Source organism: Diaporthe citri (assembly GCF_014595645.1).
Source record: "Diaporthe citri strain NFHF-8-4 chromosome Unknown scaffold_8, whole genome shotgun sequence".
NCBI lineage: Eukaryota > Fungi > Ascomycota > Sordariomycetes > Diaporthales > Diaporthaceae > Diaporthe > Diaporthe citri.
In genome coordinates this window covers 3,030,691-3,056,526 of record NW_025064853.1, presented here as the reverse complement: position 1 = coordinate 3,056,526, position 25,836 = coordinate 3,030,691, and the positions used below count along the sequence as shown (strand labels likewise).

At 49.1% G+C, this 25,836-nt stretch overlaps 6 protein-coding genes across 6 annotated transcripts; 2 read left to right on the top strand and 4 right to left on the bottom strand.

Annotated features, from left to right (window-relative positions):
• Positions 1 to 204: 204 nt before the first annotated feature.
• Positions 205 to 1,577, bottom strand: INS49_015171 (uncharacterized protein; the record flags this gene model as incomplete). The annotated part of the gene is made up of 3 exons (XM_043175857.1): positions 205 to 432; positions 516 to 824; positions 888 to 1,577. The coding sequence occupies 3 exons, from the start codon at positions 1,575 to 1,577 to the stop codon at positions 205 to 207; spliced, it is 1,227 nt and encodes a 408-aa protein (XP_043020814.1).
• A 1,002-nt stretch (positions 1,578 to 2,579) lies between these two features.
• On the bottom strand, positions 2,580 to 3,602 carry INS49_015170 (uncharacterized protein; the record flags this gene model as incomplete). The annotated part of the gene is made up of 1 exon (XM_043175856.1): positions 2,580 to 3,602. One exon carries the CDS (start codon positions 3,600 to 3,602, stop codon positions 2,580 to 2,582), a length of 1,023 nt encoding a protein of 340 aa, XP_043020813.1.
• A 2,960-nt stretch (positions 3,603 to 6,562) lies between these two features.
• INS49_015169 (uncharacterized protein) lies at positions 6,563 to 11,418 on the top strand (the record flags this gene model as incomplete). The annotated part of the gene is made up of 4 exons (XM_043175855.1): positions 6,563 to 6,698; positions 6,769 to 6,789; positions 7,370 to 7,830; positions 8,674 to 11,418. 4 exons carry the CDS (start codon positions 6,563 to 6,565, stop codon positions 11,416 to 11,418), a joined length of 3,363 nt encoding a protein of 1,120 aa, XP_043020812.1.
• A 1,384-nt stretch (positions 11,419 to 12,802) lies between these two features.
• INS49_015168 (uncharacterized protein) lies at positions 12,803 to 13,378 on the bottom strand (the record flags this gene model as incomplete). The annotated part of the gene is made up of 2 exons (XM_043175854.1): positions 12,803 to 13,288; positions 13,361 to 13,378. 2 exons carry the CDS (start codon positions 13,376 to 13,378, stop codon positions 12,803 to 12,805), a joined length of 504 nt encoding a protein of 167 aa, XP_043020811.1.
• A 2,959-nt stretch (positions 13,379 to 16,337) lies between these two features.
• On the top strand, positions 16,338 to 18,568 carry INS49_015167 (uncharacterized protein; the record flags this gene model as incomplete). The annotated part of the gene is made up of 2 exons (XM_043175853.1): positions 16,338 to 18,167; positions 18,302 to 18,568. The coding sequence occupies 2 exons, from the start codon at positions 16,338 to 16,340 to the stop codon at positions 18,566 to 18,568; spliced, it is 2,097 nt and encodes a 698-aa protein (XP_043020810.1).
• Positions 18,569 to 19,440: 872 nt separating this feature from the next.
• INS49_015166 (uncharacterized protein) lies at positions 19,441 to 20,586 on the bottom strand (the record flags this gene model as incomplete). The annotated part of the gene is made up of 1 exon (XM_043175852.1): positions 19,441 to 20,586. One exon carries the CDS (start codon positions 20,584 to 20,586, stop codon positions 19,441 to 19,443), a length of 1,146 nt encoding a protein of 381 aa, XP_043020809.1.
• Positions 20,587 to 25,836: the final 5,250 nt, after the last annotated feature.

Sequence of the window (25,836 nt, the reverse complement as noted above, 5' to 3'; positions counted from 1 at the left end):
ACATAGTCTAGCTCGATCATATAGCCAGAGATGGCAAGCTCATAGACTCGATTCACTTGGGATCTATTTCGAGGGGTTGCTGCAGTTCTATCCATTTTAGCTATGCTTGACATGAACGAGACAACGTGAACTGACGGGCAACGGAGAAAGCCAGAATTTGGCCCTTAGAGACCTTCTGCCGGGATTGACTTCCACCTTTGCGCCCTACAAAGGCGGTCCGAAAGGATCCTCAGCAACCTTTCGTCTCTTGGCGTCGCGGTCTGCGTCACCCTTGCCTGCACCATTGCTGCCGCTGAAGACGGCCCCGTCGTCCTCTACCGCACCCTTGGACGGCTTCTTCTCGTTCTCCTTGAACTCCAGCCTCTTTTTGTGCAAGCCGATGAGGTCAAACCTGTCTGGGTCTCTGCATTTCTTGAGCTTCCGGATGAGGGGCTTCACAAGGGTATTGGCTTCGGGCTAGGAGTGAACGTCAGCACAACAAACCTCGGAAAGAAGCTGGAAAGACACAGGCTTACCGTCCCCCAAAAGTTGGTAAATCGCTCCGGAGGCTCTTGGCTGAGCATCTCCTTGCAGGCTATGACCGTAGACACCGTCTTTTCTTTAATAGCCTGGGTCAGTACCTCGGCCTTTTGTGAGTTCAAGTCTCCATTCGGTTGATGAGGGAACATGGCCAGGATCAAGCGCTCGAACAAGTCGTGGTCTGCCATTGATAATGTTGCGAGCATGATCTGACTCGGGGTGTAGTGGAAGTAGGCGTCGGTGACCAGAGGACTGAACTTGAGGATGTCACGGCCCCGAACCTGTGCTCTGGAGATTTTGGAGTCCTGTTCGAGTGTCAGTATTGCCATTTCGGATCATGTAGAGATCACAGAAGATCAGTAACCTACATCTACATCTCCAAAGGACCGCAACTGCATGATGGCGCCCTCCAGTGCCCGGTAGGGATGCCTGACATCAAAGGCAAACCTGAGCCCCTGACACAGCAAGAACTCTCCAGCCAATATTTCCTCGCCAGTAGTATTGGGAAACTTCTCTGCAAAGCTGTTGACACGGGGGTACGAGTTCTCGGCCTTTGAGCCGTAGAAGAGGCACGTCTTGAGCATCTTGGTCGGTGGATATGTCATGATGCTGTGTGTGACAAAGAAGCGGCGTAGGAAGATGACCGACGTGGCGCGAATCTCGGTGGGCAGCTGGCAGAACTCGGCGGCGCGCAGGCACTCGACGGTATAGAAGCGCAGGAGTTGCTCCTCCTCGGCGGGCGTGAGGAACTCGGGCAGTGGGGGCTTGTTGATGGAGGTGGACTCGGTCGGGACATCTGCGGGCGCGGCGGCTGCGCTGACTTGTGACGGGTCGGTGGCAGGAGTCGAGGTGTTTGCCCCGGGTATTGGGGTGTTGGAGCCGGAGGGGTTCGCCGATGCGACGGTAGAGGAGGATGCCGTCGACGAGGCGAGGCGGTCCGAGATGTTCTGCCTGGCGAGGCTGTTTGTTTTGGCGCGCAGCTCGGCTAACTGGGCCGGCGAGAAGGACCAGAGCCGGAACTGGGTCGACTGCCGGTAGCGCTCGTCCTCGGTCGCCATGTTGGCGGGTCTCGAGAGCTCCGCTTTGGCGTAGGTGTGAGACCAGTGTCGTCGGTGGTCGTCGTCGCAGGTGATCGGGGTGCGATCTCGTCTCGTTCGACGGGGTTGGAGCAGTCACTCGAGGAACACTATGAGGCTGACGTCAGACTACCTAGGTACCTAGGCAGTATCGTGGCAGATCGACAGGCTCCTGGTCGGGGGTTGTTGCTGGGGAACTTGAAGCTTGACAGGGTCAGGTTGAGAGAGCAGTGCCAATCTGAAATCATTCAGTCAAGTCTGATGCATCTTAGGTGCACCCTTGGGAGCTGTTGCCGGGATGGAGCTCCCCTGCAGGTGTCAGTGGCAGGGATCCGTCAGGAGACAAGCAGCAGGGACTGAGGAGGTCCAGGCCCAAGCCCCACCATCTCCCACTTCCTTCACACTCGATCATGCTGTACCCACGTGTGCTTTTGCAACGAACAACAAAGGCACGTCGGTAATGTCTGAACCACGCCCTCTCATTCTCTCGAGCTTCCGAATCGTGCCTTATTCCAACAGACTCTGCGTCGTCGGCTGCAAGACGCGGCCATCGAGAGAAAAGCCTCAGTTTCTCCCGACTTCATCAGACGACTTGACATCAACCACATCCAACACGATGGATTGGAGCAGGCAGCAAAATTAACAAGCGACTTGGAAAGCCGTTTCTCTGTGCACTGCCTGGCTGCCCGACAAGTCTCCTCACAATGTAAAGCCACAGGCAATACAGACAAGACTGGCAAGAAGACAGCAAGGAACTGGTTGTGTGCTTCCACAACTCGTCGTCCCGAGACAGAACAAACAGCGCAGGCTTGGGCAAATTGAATTTGGACATCTATCTAGTATGATGTATAGTTGCGGCTATTCATGTGCGCGGCACCCGGACTTGTGGCTTCTCAAGCGTTGAGCCAGTGAGACAGAGGCTAGAGCACCTCATCAAGGCCGGGAAAGAGAAAAGTTGTACTTCATACTGGATGTGTGTCAGTCCTACACTGTCGTGGCTGGCTTATCATTCGATGGCCTCAACGCCTTTCCGAGGCCTCTCTCATCAAGCCAAGCAGTGACCGTAGCGACATAGCACGCCGGGTCGTGGCCGTGCATCGAGTGCGGCGTCTTGGGGAAGCTCTTGTACGTGAACGAGTTCCCGCCGCCCTCGACGAGCTTCTTGACATGCTCGGCCTGCTCGTCGCTGATCGCACCAGCGAGCCCGCCCGATTCTGGATCGACCTTGCGGTAGTGGTGCGTGAGGAGCACGGGGACCTTGACATGCCTCAGCATGTTCTCGTGGTCGCACCCGGCAGCCAAGCGCCCGCTCGAGAAAACTTCCGCCCACTCCGGGTCGTATTCCCTCAGCTCGGGCGGCACGGGCCCGATCTTGATCTCGGCCAGCATGGTCGTCATTGCCCTGCTGATCCAGCTCGGCAGCTCGTGGGCCATGGCCTCCTGCATCCCCTCCGTGTTCCCAACGGACCACTGCGGGCCCAGCCACTTGTGCCAGATCCTGAATATCGGACCGGCAATCGTCTGCCTGATGCCGTGCCCGACGGCCGGGGTGAGCTCGGACGCGAACAGCGGCGGGTCCTCGTACACGCAGGCGAGTACCTGCCCGGGCTTTGCAAACGCCGACAGCCACGCGGACAAGACGCCGCCGGACGACAGCCCGCTGACGATGACGGGCCGCTTGATGACGAGGTCGATGAATTTGACAAGGTCGTTGCCGAAGTTGTCCAGGCTGTACCGCCCAGGCGTCCAAGTCGATCTGCCCTGGCCGCGGAGGTCGACCGCGTACACCTGGTACGACTCTGCCAGTAGGTGCATAGCGTCCTCGTATCCCCACCACGATTCGGCCTGCGCCGGGATGAGCAGGATAGCTGGGTTGGAATCCGAGCCCGCGACGGCGTAGTTCATGCGCACTTCGCCTAGGTCCACTGTGTGCTCCGGGAAGGCATGTTTCTTAAATATCGATTCCCTTTCCGAGGCTTCCTGGTACGTTTCCTGCTTTGATGCCATGTCGATTGTCAAGTTCTTGCTGATTTGCTCTGATCTCGTGCGACTGTAACAAAGGCAAAGGAATATGTATGTCTATGGGCGTTCAATAAGCAAGGCTGGCTTCATGATGCAGTTCACTGAATAACTATGTAGTCTTCGCGGACGGGGACCGGTCCATTAGCGGGCAACCACTGGCAGCGGACTGTTGAGGACCCCGAATGGCCCAAATTCTTAATGATGTATCAATTCTCCTCATGTATTAGTCTGGCCATCCTGCTGCCTTGAATCCTCCCAGGCACTGCTCCTGTTCAGTTACTGGAATAGTACTAGACGCCGCTGCATGCATCAGGCCGATCCGCATGTGATACGCGAACCCCTCACCCTCACTGTGTGTGCACAAATGTCTTCCAAGCGTATGCCTCCCTTTCGGGATCAGGATGTAGAGCTGTGCAAAACAGCAGATCGACATCCAGGCACACTGGCAGACTGGTTAGGTTGGACGGCAGATATTCTGTTCTGTTGAAACATGGGCTGCCACATCGGAATCCTACATTGGTCCTGGCGAGGTTGGCACTCCCCATGTACTTGGAACATCGAGACTAACGGAAGCGGACTGGCTCGAAGAGAAGCTCCCAGGGTTCAGGATTTCATATGTCTTCCTCGTTCATCCCATGCCAGTAGTTGTAGCTGTGACTCAATGCTCCCGATTTGAAGATGTGCCGGCTTATATTGAGATTTGAATCTATCCTGTGACACCAATAAGTCTAAGTTCCAAACGTGGGACACGCGTCACACATGATCGAGGTCTAGATTGCTGAAAGATCAAGGGACATGTCATACAGAATAGCGGGTGACTGCAAATGTGATCAAAGCAAACACATGCCGTCACATGTGCTGCAGTGAATTCCCAGCTATTGGGCGGTCGAAACAATTGCGCAACTTGTTTCCTAACCTCGTATACTCATTAGGACGTTTGGCCTTGAATTTCCCGCTCAGCGTTGGTTCTGCCGACACACTCTCCAGCTGCATGAGTCTATCAGGTCCGAACGAAGGAGCTCTATTTGCATAAGAGTCCTGATTATATTGAATAACATCCCCTCACCCCTTCTGCCGCACACCCTATCTGCCGCACCGCCGCCCATACAAATGCCACTATTCCCAATATTAATTACCCGCCATAACGATTACCAATCCCTCTTTTGTTAATATTAAGGAATTGTTAAACTTATATTTATTTATAAATATCTTGCTAATATTAATTTAAGCCTTTTAAATAGCCTTAATATTAATAAAAATTATATTTAAGTTAATTTAAACTTTTTTTCTTATAACTTTTTTATTAACTTTAATTTAAGCTTTTAATAATTAATTTTTTTTTAAGGTTATTATTAATTTAATAGCTATTTAATTATATCTCTTAAGAATTTTCCTAAATAATAATTATTATATAAGGCTTAAATATTTTTATTAAGCATAATAAATTATTAAATTTCTTATTTTTTAAAATTTTATTAAGGTTATAAAAATAAGATTATTAAAATAAGAAAAAGATTAAAATATATAAAATTAATTATTAAAGCTATTCTTATTATTAAAATATTATAATTTATACTAGTTTTAATAATTTTTAAGGATATAAATGCTTCTTAATGCCCTAACCTTATTAATTAATTAAAAACTTAATACTTTTTACTTAAAATATATATTTACCTTTATAAGTACCTTTATATAAGCCTTATAATAATAATAAAGAAATCTCTTTTTTATTATTATTATTATTATTATTATATAAAGTTTAAGTTAATAAAAATGCTTTTTAAATATTATTTTAAATAAGTAAAAAATAGTTATATTAAGGGGTTAAAAGATATAAAAAGTATATATAAGTAAAAAGATTATATATATATAATTTAAGAAGCATTTTTATATAAAGTTAATAATTATATATATAATACCTATTAATTATAAATAAATATTATTTAAAAGGGTTTATAGGAGTTAATTAAGGAATAAATATTCTTTTAAGCTATTTAATAATAATTCTTTTCTTTATTTACTTCTTTTTTATTATTATAAATTATTAATTATTATAATCTTTAAAAGTAATAGGAAATTACTATTATTATATATTTAATTCTTTAAAAATAATAAGGGGTATTAATAACTTATTAATAATAAAGATACTTTTTATAAAGAAGATTTATATTCTTAAATTATAATCTTTTTAATAAATAGGGTTATTATTTATATAGCTAAGAATAAGGGTATTCTTAAATTATGCTTTTATTAATCCTTTTTTATTAGCATTTTAGCAATTATTTAACTTAATTACCTTAATAATAAGCAATTTAAAAAGGTTAAATTAAGACTTAATAATAGCTTTTAATAATGCTCTTAATTTTTTTACTTTAATATATTAATTTTAACGGCTTTTAAGTTAAGAATAATAAGCAAGGAAGGAGGTAAATTATTGCCTTTTAAGGAAAGGGCTATTAAGAAAGGAAGAGGCTATTTAACTTATAAGGGCTATTATTTTAAAGTAGATTAATATTAACCCTAAAGTACTTTAATTAAATATAAATAAAGTTAATTAATCTTTCTTAATATTAAAAAAAAGCTTTTAAGAGTTAATAATATTATAATAATTTTAAATATTAAAGAGATAATATTAAAATATATATTTAAATATATATTATTCCCTTTTAATTGCTTAAATTGGCATATTAATGGAAATTATATTAAAAGCTTCTTATATCTTAACTTTTATATAAGACTTTATAATAATTAAATTAATAATAATGCAAAGTTTAATAACTAAAGAAAAATTCCTTATAAAGATATTAAGGAGTATATATGGGGTGGGTAGGGATGCGTTTATGCGCGTGACGCGGGTGTGGGGTGCGGCAGATGGGGTGTGCGGCAGAAGGGGTGAGGGGATGTTACAACTCAGACCATCTTTTCTAGCCAAACAATACGCGAAAATGGTCGTCGAACAGGAAGCTGCTGCGTCCGATGCCGAAGCAAGTCCAGGTGCCAGACAGGATTCGCCATATCAATTCTGGAGCCACGACAAAGTTCCGACTAGCAGTGATGAGGAGTTCAAGCGCCTGATATTTCGTAAGACCCTCTTTTTCTCACATGAAACATTTTATCCCTCGTGAGCTAATTTGAATGACAGGAAATCCAGAGGATGGCGAAGACCAGATAGGTCAGATCTTCGCTCCCAAGGATGAACACTGTGGAATATGGCACTCGTCACCGAATCGGTGGTGTCATTCCTCATTTGGAGATCAAGGGACAACGGCCAGCGTCAATTGCTACGGCCATCTCATGCAGATGAGTCAATTCCTTGGCGCAGGGGTTTCTGGCATGTTTTCCATGGATCATCGTTCAACGGAAGAGCCCTATTTGGTCGCAAGGAGGGCGGCAAATCTCGATATACTTTCATGTGACAGGGGAGAATATCTTTCCTATATGCTGTGCTTTCCTTCGCAATTCTGCCCAGAAAAGGAGATGGCCCCGATACGAGTACGACACAAAATTACCAAACGTGAGGGCGTGGTTTCAATGGGTTGTCCACGAAGGCACCGTTTTACAGCAGTTCTGTCTCGAAAACTCAAGCGATCAGCCCGTTGATTTTAAATATCGATTTCCTAAAAACATGTCGGTGCGCGATCTCAATCACCTGCACTCCGTTGACTTTTTCAATAATGTCAAGGAAGAATACTCGTGCGTGCCTGGGCCGAACGGATATGGACACATATGTGTCCACGATCTGAGCCTGTCAGATCCAAGGAAACCAGTCGAGCTCCAGAGCATCAGCTCGGGGGAGGACAGCACCACAGACCAATGGACTAACATGCCAAAGGCCCCCTCAGAGGCTCGGCCACCTGGACCACCTGATGATGACACGCATATCACGGGATCCGTTGCAGCTATAATCAACCTATTTACCAATGGCAAAGCCGGCAAGATCTACGGTAAAGGAGGTCTCTGGCACGAGCATGCTCTCGAAGCGAGTCGGAGTGGCCCAGACGGGATGGTCCACGGAAACCTGGAGATAGTCGTGGCCTATAAGCTAATACCTCTCCCGGACGGCGAAGTCGACTGGAGGAACTTCTTGGTGCCCGCACGAGATGCGGATGTCAATCGGATCCTGCGCGAAGAAACAGAGCATCTCTGGGAGAACTCCACAGGGATTTCATCCCTGTGTTCGCTGGGTCTGACCTTCCTCGAACCGGTGGAAATGGTCAGTCCTAAAACGGATCGAACAGACACAGGACGAGATGGCGTGGGCGACGAGGAACCTGAAAGGAAGAGACGACCAAGTGACCATGCCGCAGCAGGAATGGGACCCAACCTAGCTTTCAATGGAGGAAAAAGAAAAGCAACATCATTTGGGATCCTAAAAACATCTGCAGATACAACTGATGAGTCACAGATGCAGTCCAGTCCGAAGTCTTCAGCATTTTCCCTGCCGTCAGGAGCACCAGCGCAAGGGTCGTCACCAGCGTCGCACATCGAATATATTACATGAGGCATTTGGAATACATTCTTTCGGTTTGCGCGGTTCCTATCAGTTCGCCACCACGGTTTGAAGATCGCTGGGCTCAGAAGGCCGGAGATCCTTGTGCTTCCCAACCTGCCTCATTAGAAGAAGAGGCGCAGGAAGACGACACCATTGTAGCCTTAACATGTGGTGACATGTCCGGCCACCGGATATGTACATCGGCAAGTTTGTAAGTGCCGGCAGCCCGATATTCGTAGCAGCATCAGCTGATACAATTCTGAGAGCTTCGCATTTCGGTTTCTCATCGAAGTGGCGAAGAGACTAGCGCACCACCCAGCCCCGATTCCATACATAAATGTGCTACAGAGGCGCATCAGAAGAGTTCTACGGGGCCACGTCAAGTGGATTGAGTCATTGCGAACGATAGACCAGCCAGCAGCGACAGGAATGGGGGAGAAATTCCTGGAATCCGGTTGTTTTGCAGCCAACTACTGGGTGATGGGCAGAATTCAGCCGAACGCAGGCGGCCGATCTTGGCAGCCGATTAATTCTGTCACTGACACGTCCTTCCATGTGCTCAAGCTGGTGGAGTACATGGATTTCTGTAAAGAATCTGACGACAACGGAAGAGAAGCCGAGATGCAGATTCGTCGCATCTTTAAGGATGTCTGGGTTCCATGGTTTCATGAGCTCGATAGATTAGACAAGCGTGCGAGCTTTTCTTGGCCACACGGCACAGACGAGGGTGTTGAGACATACAGGCTTGCGGACCATTTCTGGATTTGGAAAACACTGAAAGTGCTCGACGATCTGGGAGTATTTGACCATCAGCTCGCTACGAAATTCAGGGAAGCCGAACAGCTCATCTGGAAAGGTGAAGAACACAACTGGATGCTCCAACTCTATACCACCAATGCACATGGTCTCCTTTTTGAGAGATTCTACGAACAATTCGGGAAGACTGTCAAGCGACTGAACCCAGGTGATGTGCAGCGAGGAGTATTACAACTTTTCACGACAGAGAATGATGTCTCACGGAAGAGGATGCTTGCCGTGGCTCGCTCGCCAAGAGAAACACGGTTCTTTTTCCACGCTCGCGATACTGCACTCTTCTATGGCCAAGACTGCAGCTTCTTCTTGCCCGGGAGCAACTTTCAGGAGTTCTGGACCAACACTATCAAGGCGCAAATTTACCACAACGAAAGTGAAGACACCGGCTGGAGTAATGCAATCCGATATGCACTAGGGATCATGGCCGGGTGCCGCCATTTGACGCTCAACAAGAGAACCCCTGAAGACTTGGTGAGGAACAGTGTCGAGGTCTTGCTCTGCAGCACTAGTCACAACGGGTTCTTTCCAGGCCAACTGCACGAGGCGACCAAAAAGTCGAGGCTCTTCAGTAATGGGGAAGAATGGGTCCTTTACTACCATGCAGGCTTTGAAATCAACTACATCCTCCTCACCCACGCAAGAGCCATCGATAGATGCCATGAAAAGAGCACAACAGCTCCTTCAAGGCCACTCAACGATGCTTCACCGATTTCCTCCAGAGACAAAGAAGACGGTCCAAGCCCAGCCCCACCGTCTGAGAGCATTCATGTTCCGATCTGGGCTACAATGAACCCAAAAGTTGAGAAGCTCGAGAATGGCCATCTGGTTTACCAGGACAATCCAATAGTCGGGCAACTTAACCCTGATCGACATTCCGACGGCCAACAGACTTTGACCATGAAAAAGTTCATACCATTCAACAGTCTGATTGATGCGACCAGCATCATTACCATTGAGGACGAGTGGCTCTACCCTTATCCACACTTTCTCTCTCAAGCCAGGAGCGACGTTACCGGTCTGATAAATCGGCTGCTTGCTCTGCCCTATCCCAGCAAAAATGGCCAAGCCAACAAGTTGATCTCAGCCACCACCAGTCAGCCCAGTACGGATGTTTTAGGAACTGTCATCAGGCAGGGACTTGAGAGCTACCATGATACGAAGCGAACGTTTTCCATAAGCGGTCCCAAATCTTTCGATCCACTAACATTCATTGTCGACATGCAGAAGCAGAAGCATCTTGGAAAAGGAGAAAGGGAGCATTTAGGGAAGAGTGCAAACAATGCTTTCAATTTGAACAATGTCACACTGCTGTCGAAGCTCACATCTCCACGAACAGCTGAGCAGGCAAAAAAACGGTTCATATGGCTCCCCCATGCCAACGCCGAGACGGCGCTGCTTTGTTGGGCCGCCACTCCTGAGCGGGAAAGGGCTGCGGTTTCACTATTCTTTGACCGCCATTCGACTTATGAGAAGCACATCTGGGACGATACGACAATGGTGCTGAATATCTGGCAGACTGAGCTTCACCTTAGCTTTTATGAGTTGGTCGATGCCTCGACGCCTCACTGGATCGGCCTGCCTCCTCTGGCAGATGATGCTTTCCCAGGAGGGTCGGGACAACAGATACGCCGTGCTTCCATGGGTTTTCGCTTTGATGGTGACTTTTTCGATCGATACTGGACATGTTATTACATTGAACATGTTCCCAGCAAGCGGCACCAGTCAAGTTGGCGATTCCCATTCGACTCATCCGGCACAGATCTAGAAAAGCAATGGTGGCAGCGAAAGGTTCTCGAACTATTCCTTCTGGGTGACATACTTCAGGAGATTACGAAAAGCGCCGTGAAATTCCAATTCCACGTAAGGAGGGAACTTGGTTTGGGGGGTAGCAGTCTCTCATTCTCTATCCTTGACAGCGAAGCATATTCTTCATCGGAAGATAACTGGCACAAGTTCGAACAAATACTCCACACTGTGGAAGAGGACCTGATGTCAATTCTGAACACTCTTCAGAAGTGGACAACCAGGGAACAAGATCGCGGCCAAGAACAGCCTCGCTGGACACGCAACGACGAGAGAAAGTATCGCAGTGCAATCAACAAGTATCGAGGCTCGACAGAACAGCACATAAGAGATTTGGTGATCCAAAAAGATATGATTGGTAAGCTCAAGGACTACCTCGCTACAAGCAGGCAGAAGATCCGCGACGACCGTGAGCTCCGCCGGAACGAGAATATCCGGTACTTCACGTACGTTACGGTCATCTTCCTGCCCCTCGGTTTTGCTGCGAGCTTCTACAGCATGAACGGCACGCCGGAGAACGAGCTGCTCACCTCCCTTATCAAGTTTGCTGCCGGCGCCCTCGCTGTCACGGTCGGCTTGCTGGCCAGTGCCAAGACGCTCTTCTTGGCCGTCGATGTTCTGGTTGTCCCACTGCGGCGCATTAGGTCCAAGGCAGGCTTGGCGATTGAGAAATTCTCGCGGTCCACTATGTAACAGAGTTTACTCATGAAAAAGTGTGAGAAACCGGGAGGGTGCGGTGAGCAAGAGAAGGGCGAACCATCGTCACCCAACCGGGCTGTAGCATCTAGCCAACAACACATTGGCCGGGACGAAGTGAATCGCGGATCGCTGTCTCCATACTACTTTTGGTTGGCGTACATCTTCATAGAGATCCCGGCGCGCAGGGTGCTGGTCGCGATGTCCGAGCTCAAGGGTAGGAGTCTGTCACCACGGGCACTTGCAAATATTTGGTTTGGAATTACGCTCATGCCTGTTTTTGGGTTATCTTGGCTGGCAAAGATCATATTCCTCAACATTCAGGACGTGGTACAACTTCTCGGTACGTCAGGACACCGATATGACTATACTTGCTACTCTACTGACTTTCAAAATTGAGAGCACATAGGTCATTTCCTCCCAAAATGGTCAATCAATGCGAAGTCACGCAACAAAGATGACGATGCTGACGCATTCCTGCGGCGATTCGAACGAATGACGAATCCACCAAAGGCATCCAGGCCGTTGAAGATACTTCAAGAGAGAATCAAACAGAACTCGAAGATGCCCGCCTTTGCAGAGAAGCCGAAAGGAGGGCCGAAAAGTCAAGATAGGGCCGCTGGTGAAATAAATGAGAGGTAGAAGTCAAGAGCAGTACAAGATGTTTTTTCTCATTCAATGCTGCTTCAGGAGCCTCGGCTAAATACCATAAAAGCCTCAATACTCGCTCCATTGTTTCGTGATATAGCCTTTGTTGCTGACGACATGCTCTGGACCCTACTTACTTCACCTCGTGGGATCGGTAAGGTTGCAAATAAGGTGTTCGAGATTGAGTTAGGGGGCGATTTGACTTTAACACCGGCCATTAATTGCAACTTTGATGACTTCTTGGAAACCATGAGCTACACCCCCGGATGCTCTTTCAACGACACCTTCAATTTGACGCAGATTGAGACGCCCGTGCTGGCTCTCAGTCACATACTGTGAGGCTCTACGGTTCCAAACACAGTTCTCATCAGTCAATTGACGCGAATCAAGGATCTTTGTCAGAGATAACATGATAGAGAGAGCCTTTCATGCGTAATCAATTTTCAACCGCACATTGTATGCCCCTTCACGAAGCCAGCAATCCGCCGACACAAGTTACTGGTGATGTCGTTTTATTTTGGGAAGCTCAATTATGCCCTACGATTCACTTCATCTTATGCATGCATTTTCACGTTCAAGTGATGAGGTACTCCCGGTGAATACAATCTATTTTTGGGAAGCAAAGCTATCTAGCTACTATCGCAATGAGGGTGCACCTACCTGATTTTGTACGCCTGCACAGCCTCACATTCACATCCAAGAGAATCCCGCCGAAGCCCGGGGTGATCTACGATCATTCACCACGTGCGAGCCGCCAATCCGCCATAGCCTGTCCGAGCCATCCCACAGGGAGCTCATCGCCGTGCCAGTGCGTCGACGGCCTCTGGGCGCTTCGGGCCGCCTGCCAGAACTCGCGGTTCAACAGGTTGCCTCGGAAGGGGTACCCCTGCGCGACGGTGCTCTCACTGAGCACATCGCCTGGGTACTGAACAAAGATGAGGTCCTTGCCGCGGCTGAAAATGCTGCCACCGTGGATCCACGCCTGCAGGGCGAACCCAAGCTCGTAGTAGCGAGGGTCCATGTGCATGTGGTACATGGGCTCTCTCGGAGTGACACGAGAGATGAAGGCTCGCTCGTCCTGGTCCAACTCCGGAGACTCGGTCCATCGGTGGCAGAAGACCGCGTGGGCCTGCTCGTGAACCAGGACGAAGGCCAGCTGCACGAGCATGGATGTCTTGGTCTCTGTGTCGATCTCATCGTAGTTCTGCTGACTGAAAAACTCGATGGTTCTCAGCTTGATGCTGATGAGCGAATGGGCCGGGGTTGGAAACGGTCTTCCTCCTGTCCTTACCTCTGAGATAGCCTCCATGATGAGCTCGTCCGGTCCAAGCGGGGGGTCCGGGGTTCTGCAGTAGAAACGCGTTCTTTCAGCCCACTCCAAAAGAAGATCACGAACGCGCTGGATGTCCGCGTCTGTACACTCGTACACAGGGCTGAAGGCGTACTACTCGCCAACAAAGACGAGATCCGCACAATATACTTTAGCGAGGAAGGGGAGGCTGAAGTCGAGCAAGAGAGATGCAAGACGAAAAGCGGGAACCATCCTCTCGTGCACTTGCGCTTCGAGGAATGGCTCGCCAACTTCCTCTCCAGTCGTATCATAGGTCAAAGCGCTTGCCCTGAAATTGAACCGCTGATACAATGGGTGTATGTCGTTTTCGAGAGTTGAGCCAAGCGCTCTCTCTTCTGGAGAGAGGACGAAAGTCGTCCTCTTCAGGTCGAGTTCAGTAGAAGCTGAGGTTGCCATAATGAAGTTGCTTGTGAGGATATTGGTGTATGTTGGTGTGCGAATGCAGATTTCTATGTGCAAATATGGGGGAATTTCTGAACTCGAAGACGGCCTTCCCATCATATTTATACATGCTGCTCTCAACCATGGAGTTTGACTGTCAAAGTAGACAATCCCATTGTTCGAAGAAAGCTATTGTATTGAACAACGCGTTGTTAGATTTCACCGCAGACTTGTTGTGTTCCTCCATGTCATTTGATCTGGCCGAGATCTGTTCTGTGACAAAGGCTATGTTGCACCTAAAGCTCGAAGACTCACAAACGGCGAACCGCCCAAAGTGACAAAGCACTGTCACCGGGGTCTTCCCGTGCTTCTAAATCAGACTGGAAATGAGATTATGGGCCTTGTGAAGCCTTATTCGATGGCTTTGGCATTAACCAGCGGCGCAACAGCTCTAGGAATGGACCTGTAGTACTGTGGGTTTCCTAGTACTGGAAGCATCTTGGTTATCTGAGAGTTCACCCTTCTATAGCCTGCTATTCACGTGCCCTTCCCTAAGCTTCTTGGACCTACAAGATGCGTTGAAAAATACCACAACGTCCATAAAGACGACCACTCTGTCTGTGGACCAGAATCAAGACGTACCTACCTCTATGGTCGCCCATCCTGCTTAGCTGACCTTGGTTCTGGAATAGTTATAAGGTCAGAATGTCACTGTGAAATATAACCCAGATTCGGTGAATTGCCGGCTGCTAATGAGGTAGTCTTTTACACAATCACACTGCCGAGAATCCTCGATCGGTAATGATATCGGCTAGCCAGCCCCTTCCCTCTTGAAAAACTGCGGTGATCACCACTTCGCCTCAGGCAAAGGGGAGTCGCCATCTGAATACCCATGAACCTGACTCTACCACGCATCTAGGAGATCAAAAGTCTTGTCGCACTGGTCACAATGCTGGGGAGCCTGGACAGTGCAGAGTCAAGGGAACAATTGTCAGCCTCTCTCAACAACCAAGCAATTACACACGCAATCTATCCTGGCCAACCATTCCGTTTCATCAGCGCCTCCGGGACGTATTTCCCCTCAGGGATATTCTGGACCAGATATTCAATATTTGTATGGGAATCTGAATCACTTAACACTCAAGATATACAAATGTTAAGAGTGTTGCCTTTGGTGAATTTCTCTTATATAAATGAGCGATCCTATTGGTCAAGCCCTTGCTTATAGCTCAAAACGACGCTGTAGTATTATATTGAAGTCTAAGATTTAAGTAGTATCAGTGTTCATGAGGCAAAATCCTAATGCACTTAAGCTCTTGAGAGATACAACAGCGTCAATTAAGTTCACAAGCCGATCGCACTTTAAAAAGATTAGCTAAGCCTGCAAGCACGATTTCTAGTCTTGCAGGCTTTATGCTGGCATGCAACAGCTCGTATTCCCTCCAGAACGCTCAGGCGTGGTCAGAGATGCGGTGGCTAGCTTAGAGCAAGGATGCTGTGCCTTCGGTGGTAGGGGAGGGTGGCACGGCATATCGAGTATGCATACCGCCATCCGTGCCAATCTCGCAAGACGTAATCGTGGGAAACGCTGGGCTGACAACTCCAGTCCGGCTCGACACTTCAGGCATGTGTGGCTGGAGATAGTTCAGAGCCGCCCAAGGCGTCATACATGTTGCGACATCTGGAGTGTCTCTTTATCCAGGAGGTTGGAAGTATTCTCAGAGGCTGGGCTAATTGTTGTCGTGCTGGGATAGGAGGCACGGTACTTGAAGGTAGGCAGGGCCTGCAGGTCTCGCATCCAGATGCGACCCCTCCATTGCGCATCATCGATCATTTCTTCCATACTGCCCTTACCCACTTTACATGCATTGATCATCAAATCGCAACCTCTGAGCACCGAGCCATGTGCCGACTTGCCGATGACGCGTCCCTCGAAAATGAAGCCTGTTGCACTGATCCGCCTAATAGGGAAAACAATTAAAAAAAAAAGAAACACTTTGCCGTTCCCGGGTTAGCCATGTAGCGGTCTTGGCGCTTCCGTGCCGTTCCGCCCAGTAGGTTCAATCCGATTTCCAGGATGCATATGCAGAGAATCAATGGCCCGTCCGTGGTGATCTCCCAAAAATCTGAGCGGCTGGATCCCCTACATGGATGCTGTGTTCCAGGGGAAATCATGAGCGCGGACTCACGGGCACACCCAAAACGCCCTGCAGTTTGCCGTGTAGCCGTCCAAACAAGCTTTGTTAAGCTTCTCGCTAAAATCTTTCACGAGCTCCGATACCAGGTCCCCCCTGTTCAATGACACGTTCAACTCTCGTGTCTTGCTGCAGAGCCTTTCCCAATGGCGGCGCGTGCATGCTTACCCATCCTCACGATGTCCCCTTGGGTGTGATTATATATATTGGCGGGTATTTCCATTACATCCGGCAGATCAGCCCTGTTATCATTCACCTCCGTTCCATTCTCTCTTTGCCCTGTGTTTTTCTCCGACCCAGCTTCGTTCGTTTTTGGCATCCGCTGGTAGACCTTCTCCATGATGTTTTCCAAAACCCGTTCATCGCTTTTGCTTCCTTTTCTGTCTGTTCTGCATGGAGCTCTTGCGCAGCAGACTTCCAATACAACCAATACCTACACAACTTTCAGCGGCAGCGTTGCCTCAACCATTCTTGTCATCGCAACAGATGCCACATCAGCAACTGTTGCCGCGCAGGGATTGAATGGCTACGGCATCCCACACCAAAGCCTCATTGTCCCACAGACTGGGGTTGCTCTGCCAACGCTGAGCTCCCCTGCCGGTGGCAACTATGGCGGTATCATCGTTGCATCTGGCGTCCTCTACGAGTACAATGCCAACAACTATTCGAGTGCCCTCACTAATGATCAATGGAACGCCTTGTACGAATACCAAATCACGTACGGAGTCCGCATGGTCCAATATGGCATATTTCCCACTCTTGATGCGGGAGTGGTCGCCTCGGGCGGCTGCTGCAACACCAGCGTCTCGCAGTCCATCTACCTCACCGACACGAGTGCATTTTCGCAAGCAGGCTTGAAGGCGAACGCTGCGCTGGAAACGGCAGGCTTGTACCATTACCCATCTACCATTTCGAACACGACGACCACGACTGCCATTGCAGAATTCGGGCCCGCAAGCGACGGCAGCTTTACATCCAACAGCACTGCCGCCGTCATCAACAATTTCGCATCTGGCCGGCAGCAGATGGTCTTCTTCATTGATTTCTCACAGAACTGGTCGGCGACCTCGTCACTCCTTCAGCATGCCTACATTACCTGGCTTACGAGGGGCTTATACGCCGGATACCGTCGTGTCAACTTGAACACTCAGATTGATGACATGTTCCTCGAGACCGACTTGTATTCCCCCAGTGGCACCACCTATCGTGTTACGCCAGACGACATGACTGGAATTGTCGGCTGGCTGCCTTCGATTCGCGCCATTATGCCTGCAGGGAGCAACTATTCCGTGGAAATCGGGTTCAACGGCAATGGCAACATCGAACAGGCCGAAGCTTCCGATGCAGGGCAGCGAGTGTGTTCGCCCGACTCCATCGAGTATGGCGACCAGCCCGACACCGCGTTGGAGTTCAAGAAGCCGATAGGAACGGGCACAGACCTCTGGCCGACCACGCCAACAACGTACAACTACTCTGTAGACTGCTTGAACCTCGACCCTTTGAAGACGTGGTTCGACACGAATGTCCACAATTTCAACACCATCAGCCATACTTTCACTCACGAAAACCAAGACAACGCCACGTACGCAGACGTCCTCAAGGAGATTGAATTCAACCAGGCCTGGCTCGCCCAGTCCGGGATTGCTTCGGCCAACTTCACCGCGAACGGCCTCATCCCCCCGGCGATCACTGGCTTGCACAATGGAGACGCCCTGAGAGCATGGCACGACGCGGGTCTTGTCCAGTGTGTTGGAGACAACAGCAGGCCCGTGCTCCGCAATCAGCAGAACGACATGTGGCCCTATATCACCCAGGAGGGCGCTGACGGATATGCCGGCATACAGGTAAACGGTCGGTGGCCGACGAGGATATACTTCAACTGTGATACCAGCGACTGCACAACGCAGGAATGGATCGCTACGTCGGCCGGCAGTGGCACGTTCAACGACCTTCTGGCAGCAGAAAAGGCCGACTCCATCCGCTACCTGACGGGGCTTTATCACGATGCTTTCATGTTCCACCAGGCTAACCTCCGAACGACGGGACTTGGTACGACAACAATCAACGGCGTTGCTTCTAATATCGGCATTTTCCAGGCCTGGGTGGAGACCGTCGTCCAAGAATACGTCCGTCTCTTGGAATGGCCCATCATCACCCTGCAGCAAGTTGACGTATGTGTTACCTGTCTTGTGACTTTTCTCCATGCACCACCCCACCTGTCTCGTCCCACGCAAATGCTACCTGCCCACCACCCGATCTCCACCATGAGACCCAATACACTAACAACCCCTCCTTTTCACCACAGTTCTCCGCCCAGTTCGCGAACCGCATGGCCCGTGACGCCTGCTCCTACGGGCTCGCGTACGACGTCGCCTCCGGCAGCATCACCGGCGTCACTGTCACGGCCAGCGGAAACACCTGCGGCTCGCCCATCCCCGTCACCGTCCCGGGGTCCGTGACTGACACCCACGGGTTCGCGACCGAGCAGATTGGATCGGACCCTTTGACGATTTGGGTGCAGCTGTCGGGGTCGCCTGTATCTTTCACTCTCTCGCAACCTGTTGCTCTGTGAGGAGAAGTGGAGGGGAGAAAAAAGAGTGACTTTGTTTAATTGTAATCTTCTTTACTAGTGGTAACAGTAATTTTAAGATACTATCATCGGTCCTGGCCACTGCGGGTTTAAACATTGTCCGCGGATGTTTTATAAACCCTGGAATATTACTTAATCTATAATAACATGTGGTGAGAGTATTCACTTTCCTTGCTGTTGCCGGGATTCATACAATTGCCTCAAAATTCCTACTTTTTCCCTTCTGGTTTTCCTACTCGCCATTCTCATATCCATCTCTGGACTTGTTTACGCGCCCGTCATCGTGGGTCGGTCACCTTTGCCGGACAGCCGTTGCGATGTACATGCGTGGGTGCGCTCAAAGAAACCCAGGTAGTCATGAGATTATAACTAGTTACTTGACGTAGACGAGAAGAACAATCAGGGATACTTTTGCTATTGTAGGACTAAGGGCGGTGACAGCAATGCGAACTCGACTACACGCAGCAGAAATTGTTTTGCGTGGGAATGAATATCCAGAACTCATCCAACGACCTCATCCCACTCAACCAATTGTACTGACCATTGCAAGATCCCGTGAATGCGATCAGCACAGCAGTGAAATCAGCCCGTGGGAAAGGTTAGCCAGCTGTCACTAGCTGAATGACTACACCAACATGCGCCTGCATACAAAATATAAATAGTTTCCTAATATATATAGGCCTATGGGCATATAGATGAATAAGATATCATCATATTATACCTAACAATACACTTTATACATGTGTATATACGCTGTACCTAACCATAGCAGACGTCAACGCTATTCAGATAGATTGTTGGGAATTAAATGTATCCTCAGACTGATGTCTAATTCTGATCCACCCAAGCTCAAATTATTCATAGCCAGCGGGCTTAGCTGGTTTCTCGAAGGAAACCTTGGCGGCAAGAAGCATCTCGGGCAAGGGACCGTAGCCACCGGTCTCCCTAGGGTTGTCGCCAACAAAATTCAGGGGGAACCCCACGTCGAACGGGTTCTGGCTCTCGATGAACTTGACCTGGTCGTCGGTCAGGCGGACGCGCAGCGCCTCGATGCCGTCCTGGAGGTGCTCGACCTTGCGGAACCCGACCAGCGGGAAGACGTTGCGGGACTTCCTGAGGACGTACGCGAGGGCGATCTGCTGGATGCTGCCGACGCCGTGCTCGCCAGCCACCTTCTCCAGCGCCTCGCTGGCCTTGCGCGCGGCCTCGCTCTGCCCCGTGAAGCGGCCGCCCTCCCGGGACGACTTGCGCGCCTCGATCTGCCTCTCGGTCTTGAGCTCGCCGCCTCCCAGCACGTTCCACGGGCACAGGGCCAGGCCGAAATGGCGGGCCATCGGGAGGATGTCGCGCTCAAAGTCGCGGTCCAGGACGCTCCAGCGGCCCTGGTAGACCGAGAAGGGCGTCTTTCCCTGGGCCCTGGCGTACGTGTTGGCGGCCGCGACGACCCATGCCGGCGTGTCGGAGACGCCGAGGTATAGGACCTTGCCCTGCTCGACCAAGATGTGGAGCGAGTCCATGAGCTCCTCAATGGATGTCGACCAGTCCCACCAGTGGACGTAGAGCAGGTCGATGTAGGTGGTTTGTAGCTTCCGCAGGGAAGCCTCGACGGACAGGAAGAGAGATTTCTTATTGTTACCGCCGAAGTTGACGGAGCGGCCGGGCCCAAGTTCGTGTGATCGGAACGCATTGGTGAACTTGGTCGCCAGGAAGAGCAGATCACGGTTCTTCCTGGCAGTCAACCAGTTGCCGATGTATGTCTCGGACTCCTCGTCCTGGTAGTTGTTTGCCGTGTCGATAAAGTTCCCGCCAGCCTCCACGAATGTGTCCAGTATCTTGAACGACTCTTGCTCGTCTACGGCCCCGGTGACAGCACCCCAAGCCTTTCCAAGGGACATGGCCCCGAGAACAAGAGGGGAGACCTTGACGCCTGCATTGCTGGACAGGATGCGGTAACGGCCGAGCTCGGTCGCGGGTTCTGGGATTGGTTTGAGGAAAGACATGGCGATGGCTTGTCTGATGTGGCGGTGTTGTTAGGATGTGTTGGAGAATTAGTTTTGTACTGGGTGTGATGCGAGTGTCGATGTCAATAAATCAACAGAGGGATGGGTCGCCTTGGTTTTATATCCAGACTTGAGACTCTCTATGATGTGACAGGTCGATCACCTTACGCGGCTATCATACCAGTAACTCAATTACAAAGACGGAGGATCGTTGAGGGTCCACCCCAAGCTCTCCGCTCGGGATGGTTTGGTCTTCCGGATATAATGAGGTCGTAACGGCGTTAAGCGCACGAGCGGCCGCAGCAGTGCAGGGGCGGCCGCAGCAGTGCAGGAGCCTTGTTGCGACAATTCAATGCGTCGGGAGCGGTTTCCTGGCTCCACCACTTGCGGCCGCCAACAGTCGTTGCTTGATGACGCCAGCAGGTATTGCGAGCTGCTGAGCCAGCAGATATTGTGGACACGGACCTTGTTCATTTTCCACACCCAGCACGTATTTTCCGTTGTGCACATTGATCGACTTGCAGGGTGGAGAACGGAGTTAAGGAAAAATACCACAAGGGCTATTCGCCAACGCGCGCATAACAGCCGTTAAGACCACGGTGGAGCGCATCTTCCAACACCCTATCCTGCGTGACAAAGCCTTAGTGATGTGGTTTCTTTGCTTCTCCCCAGATCCTAATTTTCCTTGACGCCACGATTGAGGAGGTACTCGTTGGCAGTTTAGTGGATGAAAAATAGCTCGTCTAAATAAATTATCACGAAATAGCTACACGTCTGGAGCACCTAGTCGTCGAAGCCTTTCCCCCTGAATTCAGTAATGATCTCCTTATCTAGAGCATGAGGGTATCTTCTAAGACTAACAGCTATGTCAGCCTTTGTTAGGTGTAATGGACGGTGAGTAGATATGATTAGATCGAGAAGTGTAGTGACATCTTAGTGGTCCTCATCTCGATCTAACTTAGGAGAAGGTCATATAATTTCAATATGTCCTGTAGAGCTTTGTTTATTACATCCTCAAGGTCAATAATACGCCTTCTGGCCGTCCTAGCCAGCCTTTCGAAGATGAGTTTGACCCACAGGTATATCCGCTGCTCAGCATCAACCTTTTTGATTAATGCAGCCTGAACGGCCTCCATCTGGCCGAGATCATAACCTTCGGTGCCTAAATAATCTACCTTCTTCCTCATAACAAGCCTGACTTCTCCTTGGACTAGTCGTGATTGAGACGGATCATTAAACTTTAGAACGTTGAGAAGACTGCGCATGATCCTTGGATTTGGACGTGTTGTGATTAGAAACCTTACTGGGACATCCAAGGTATTGGAAGAGAGTTCCTGGATTGCCTTGATCAGCTTGTATGGTTCTTATTCAGCACACTCGTCGAGTGCATCAAATACAAGAAGTGGTTTGCTTGGTCCTTGGCGGCGACCGGCCAAGGCCATTGATTTCTGAAGAATCTGGATGAGACTAGTTAGGTTGTCGACTTTCTGATCACTCCGCCGTTTGATCCATGCTTGATGTCGCTGAGTATCTCGTCCTGGTTCTAATGCTTAGTGAAAATCTGATGAATTATGCTGGATAGTGCGTTTGCAGAGGACCGAAACCTCTCATCAGACGTCTGGAAGAAGAAGTAGCACACCGTGACTTCAACGACAGGTCCGATGGCTCTGAAAAGTCCTTCTTCTATCAAGTAGCAAGACAACACTGACTTTCCGCAGCCCGGGTTGGCCGCTATCACAAACGTCCTATTGCCTACCAGGGGGGAGGGGGGTTTCTGACGGGGTCACGCAATGCACTCATGTTTTAACATTTAATTGAAATTTTATAATTCTAGCAAAATGCTAATAAAAGATTATTAAAATACTATTAAAAGCAAATTATATTAAAGCTTTTAAATTATATTAATATTAACTTTATATTAGCTAATATTATTATAATTTTATATTAAAAGCTTTAATTTAAACTTTATTAACTTTAAACTTAATTTTATTTTTAAATATTTCTATAATTTTATAAATCCTCTTATAATAAATAATTAAGCTAATAAAGAGTAAATAAGTAGTTAGGTTAAGAATAAGGGAAAAAAAGTTTTCTTTTTACCTTTATATTATATATTAACATTATATTAATATTATATTAATATTAATATTATGTTAAGAATAAATATATATTAATAACGTGTAAATAATGCAAGGCATATAAAAAAACATACTATTAAAACCTTAATAGCATGTCATTATTATATTACTTTCCCATTAACTTGCTTGCAGCACCCAAACGAATACCCCCCCTCCCCCTGGTAGGTGGTGCTAGATTATGTGTTTGGTAAGAGACAACGCAAGAACTGTGTGTCTCGATTTATCTATTCGTAGGTGCCGTCGACCCGAGTTTCAACGCAATTCATAGCGTCTGCGTATCCATAGATTTTGAAGTCTCTGATCAGGGACTTGTACTCCTTTTTGCAAAGGATTTGGGTGAACTCGCTCTCGTTAACCCTTATCTCTTTGATCTTTGTAGTAAGGACTTAGACTTTGTCCTTAATCGTAGCGAGGATCTAATTTACACTCTCTAGCACGTACTAGTTTAGGTAGTTTCTTAAAATTCGTTCCGAGTTTTGAATAGAATTAAGCTTATCGAACCATTTGTTTTGTCAAGTATGAGCTGTCTGCTAAGATCGACTCCCAGGCACATGCAAACTACAACAGAGGATCTAGATCCTCTCTTGAGCCTCGAGACCTGGAGTACCCATTGTATTTCTTCCCAAAACGTTAAACATAGACACAGCAGCACCTAGATTTCGACGAACTCCGTTCCGCAACTCAACAGTTGTGTGTGGCTCTTGAAATGTCGATGGTGTTTCACTTGACCACGCGTCGGACAATTGCTCGCCCTAAGTAGCCTACGAGCTCGGGCGGTGACTAGATTGGATGAGTTGCTGTCGGATTTCCAGGTATCTTGGACCACTCACAGCATGGACTGTCAAACAAGGAGAATTGATATCCCTCCCACATTTTACTAGTTCTTGAGAGAAATTCTACTCGAGATTGCAACACGATGATGAGGCGCAGATATTCTTTTCCAGGTTGACAGAAGTACTGCCCAATCTGATATCAATCAGATACGCACATTTCCGTGGACACATGAGTGCTACAAATGTGATTTGGTTCGCCACAGCCATTCCTCCATTGCTGATTCGTTCCATCCTCCCTACGACGGGTATAAAACAGTAGGTCAGTCAGAATGCCTAGATTCGCCGACAGATGCCAGAAGACGGAACCGCAACTCATTCGCTGAGCTCACTGCCAACAAGAGTCACAACAACCCCGCTGGGCCCCGACCGCTCCACGTCGAGCTGTTGGGGCCAGTTGTCATTCTCAACGATGTCCATCTCTGTCAGTGAGAAGGCGTCAGTTTGATGCATGGATATTTTGTACTTCGTGCTCGAGGTCCACGTGAAGAACACGGATGCCGGTAGGGATGTGACGCCGGAGAGCGTGATGTTGACAAGATGAGCGGCATCGCCTTCGTTAGGGTAGGCGAGGACAGAGTCCCATGTCAGCGTAGATGCCTTCGCGCGTGGACTGCAGGTCGACAAATGCTATGACGTTGTGCTACTCCTATACTTGCTGATTTGCTGACTTGGATCTGTATTGAACCAGACGCTGCAAAGTCACTGCTAGGCCATGGGTTGTTTCTTTTATGTAAGTGACTGTGTCTCCGCTGTCCAGATCTCCGATGCGTGGTGGGGAAGAAGTGCCACAAGGCGGTGGAATAACGTTACGATGAGCAATCAACGATTTGCAAAGACCTTCACGAGAGCTACCTGTGGGCTTCGGCTTCGCTTCACCCACTGTTACACCGGAGGCGTGGGGGCACCCCGAAGGCCAGACCCACGAGTAAGTAAGAGTCCAGTTCGAGCCGCCTGTGATGCGGTATGCTGGACCGCAGTCTCTGGCCCGGAGGAGATGATCGCAGGGCTTGATGGATGGTTTCAGCTCGCGATTGACCAACGGCCGGGGTCAGTTTGGCAGTTTGAACCTGCACAAATAACGCCTTTGCCTCGGCAGTCATTGAGATCAGAGCCGGTCAGACAAGTTATAATGCATCAATTGTTTCACAGCAGGCCAGGCGAGATGCGCCTCGACAAATGGGTCTAAACTTACTTCACATGCTGACAGCCTCCGCAATGTCTGCAGACGAGCGCGACTACCGCCTTGCGACGGTCTTTGATCCTATCTCACCCGCCGCTTCACCGGTCTGGTTGTCCATTCAGCCTCGATCGGCGATCTCGATATTTTCCTAGGTGCAAAAACCACGATGGTAGTGGCAGCTCATTTGAGTGAGCTGCAGATTGGACCTGTGTCAACGATGAGAGTTGTCTGTGACCTGTCACCTTTCCCCAGTTTTGCACAGAGAGTGTAACAGCCGCTTAACTGTCGGCCTCGAGCCATCCTGCCGAAAGCGTGATCTCATGCCGTCGCTCAGGCCCGTTCACATGTTTCGACTTCAGCTTTCGATCGTGGTGGGTGTTCATGAATAACCCCGCTGGTAGACCGCAGATGCGGCCCTGTCTGTGATATCTGAGCGACTGGTTTTTCGTCGATCCCGAGAATACGCAGCTATTGTTGATGGCCGAGGGATATTTCGTTTAATAGGTACTCATAGTCTTGATCAGGACAAGAGTGCGTATAACTCGCCGCTGTGCACACTTGGAGGGACCATTGTCTTGGTTGTCGTCGTCTGTATAGTCAGACGTACACCAAGTGCAGTTTACCACCATGGCAGCAGTTTTGAAATTCTCTTTGTTGATCAGGAGACGTCCTATCCCGGCGTCGATGAAATAATGTAGCTCCAACTGCTCGTATCTGCGGCTGAGTGTTTTCATGCAAGCGATTACTTTGGGGATGGGGGCATTGGGAGGGCTTTTCGCCATTGACACCCTCCATGCATCTCTGATGCCACCTCTGAGGAGTGCTTGAAATCTGGGCACACATGCTACGCGCACAGGTATACTCACCCCACATGAACACATATTTGGGGGAGGACAAGTTTTGGGTTGCGTGGGTGGCGTCTTTTGCCTCGTCTTACGTCTAGGTCATGCAAACATCGTACCCAATGGCGGCTTTACTAAATAATTGAAATTCGCTCAAGACTCTCGGCCTCTCGAATTCTTTGACCACAATTGGCAGCTTTGGTCATGAGAAGCGCAGAGCCGAGCAGTAGCTAGAGAAGTGCTGCATACCACGGGAA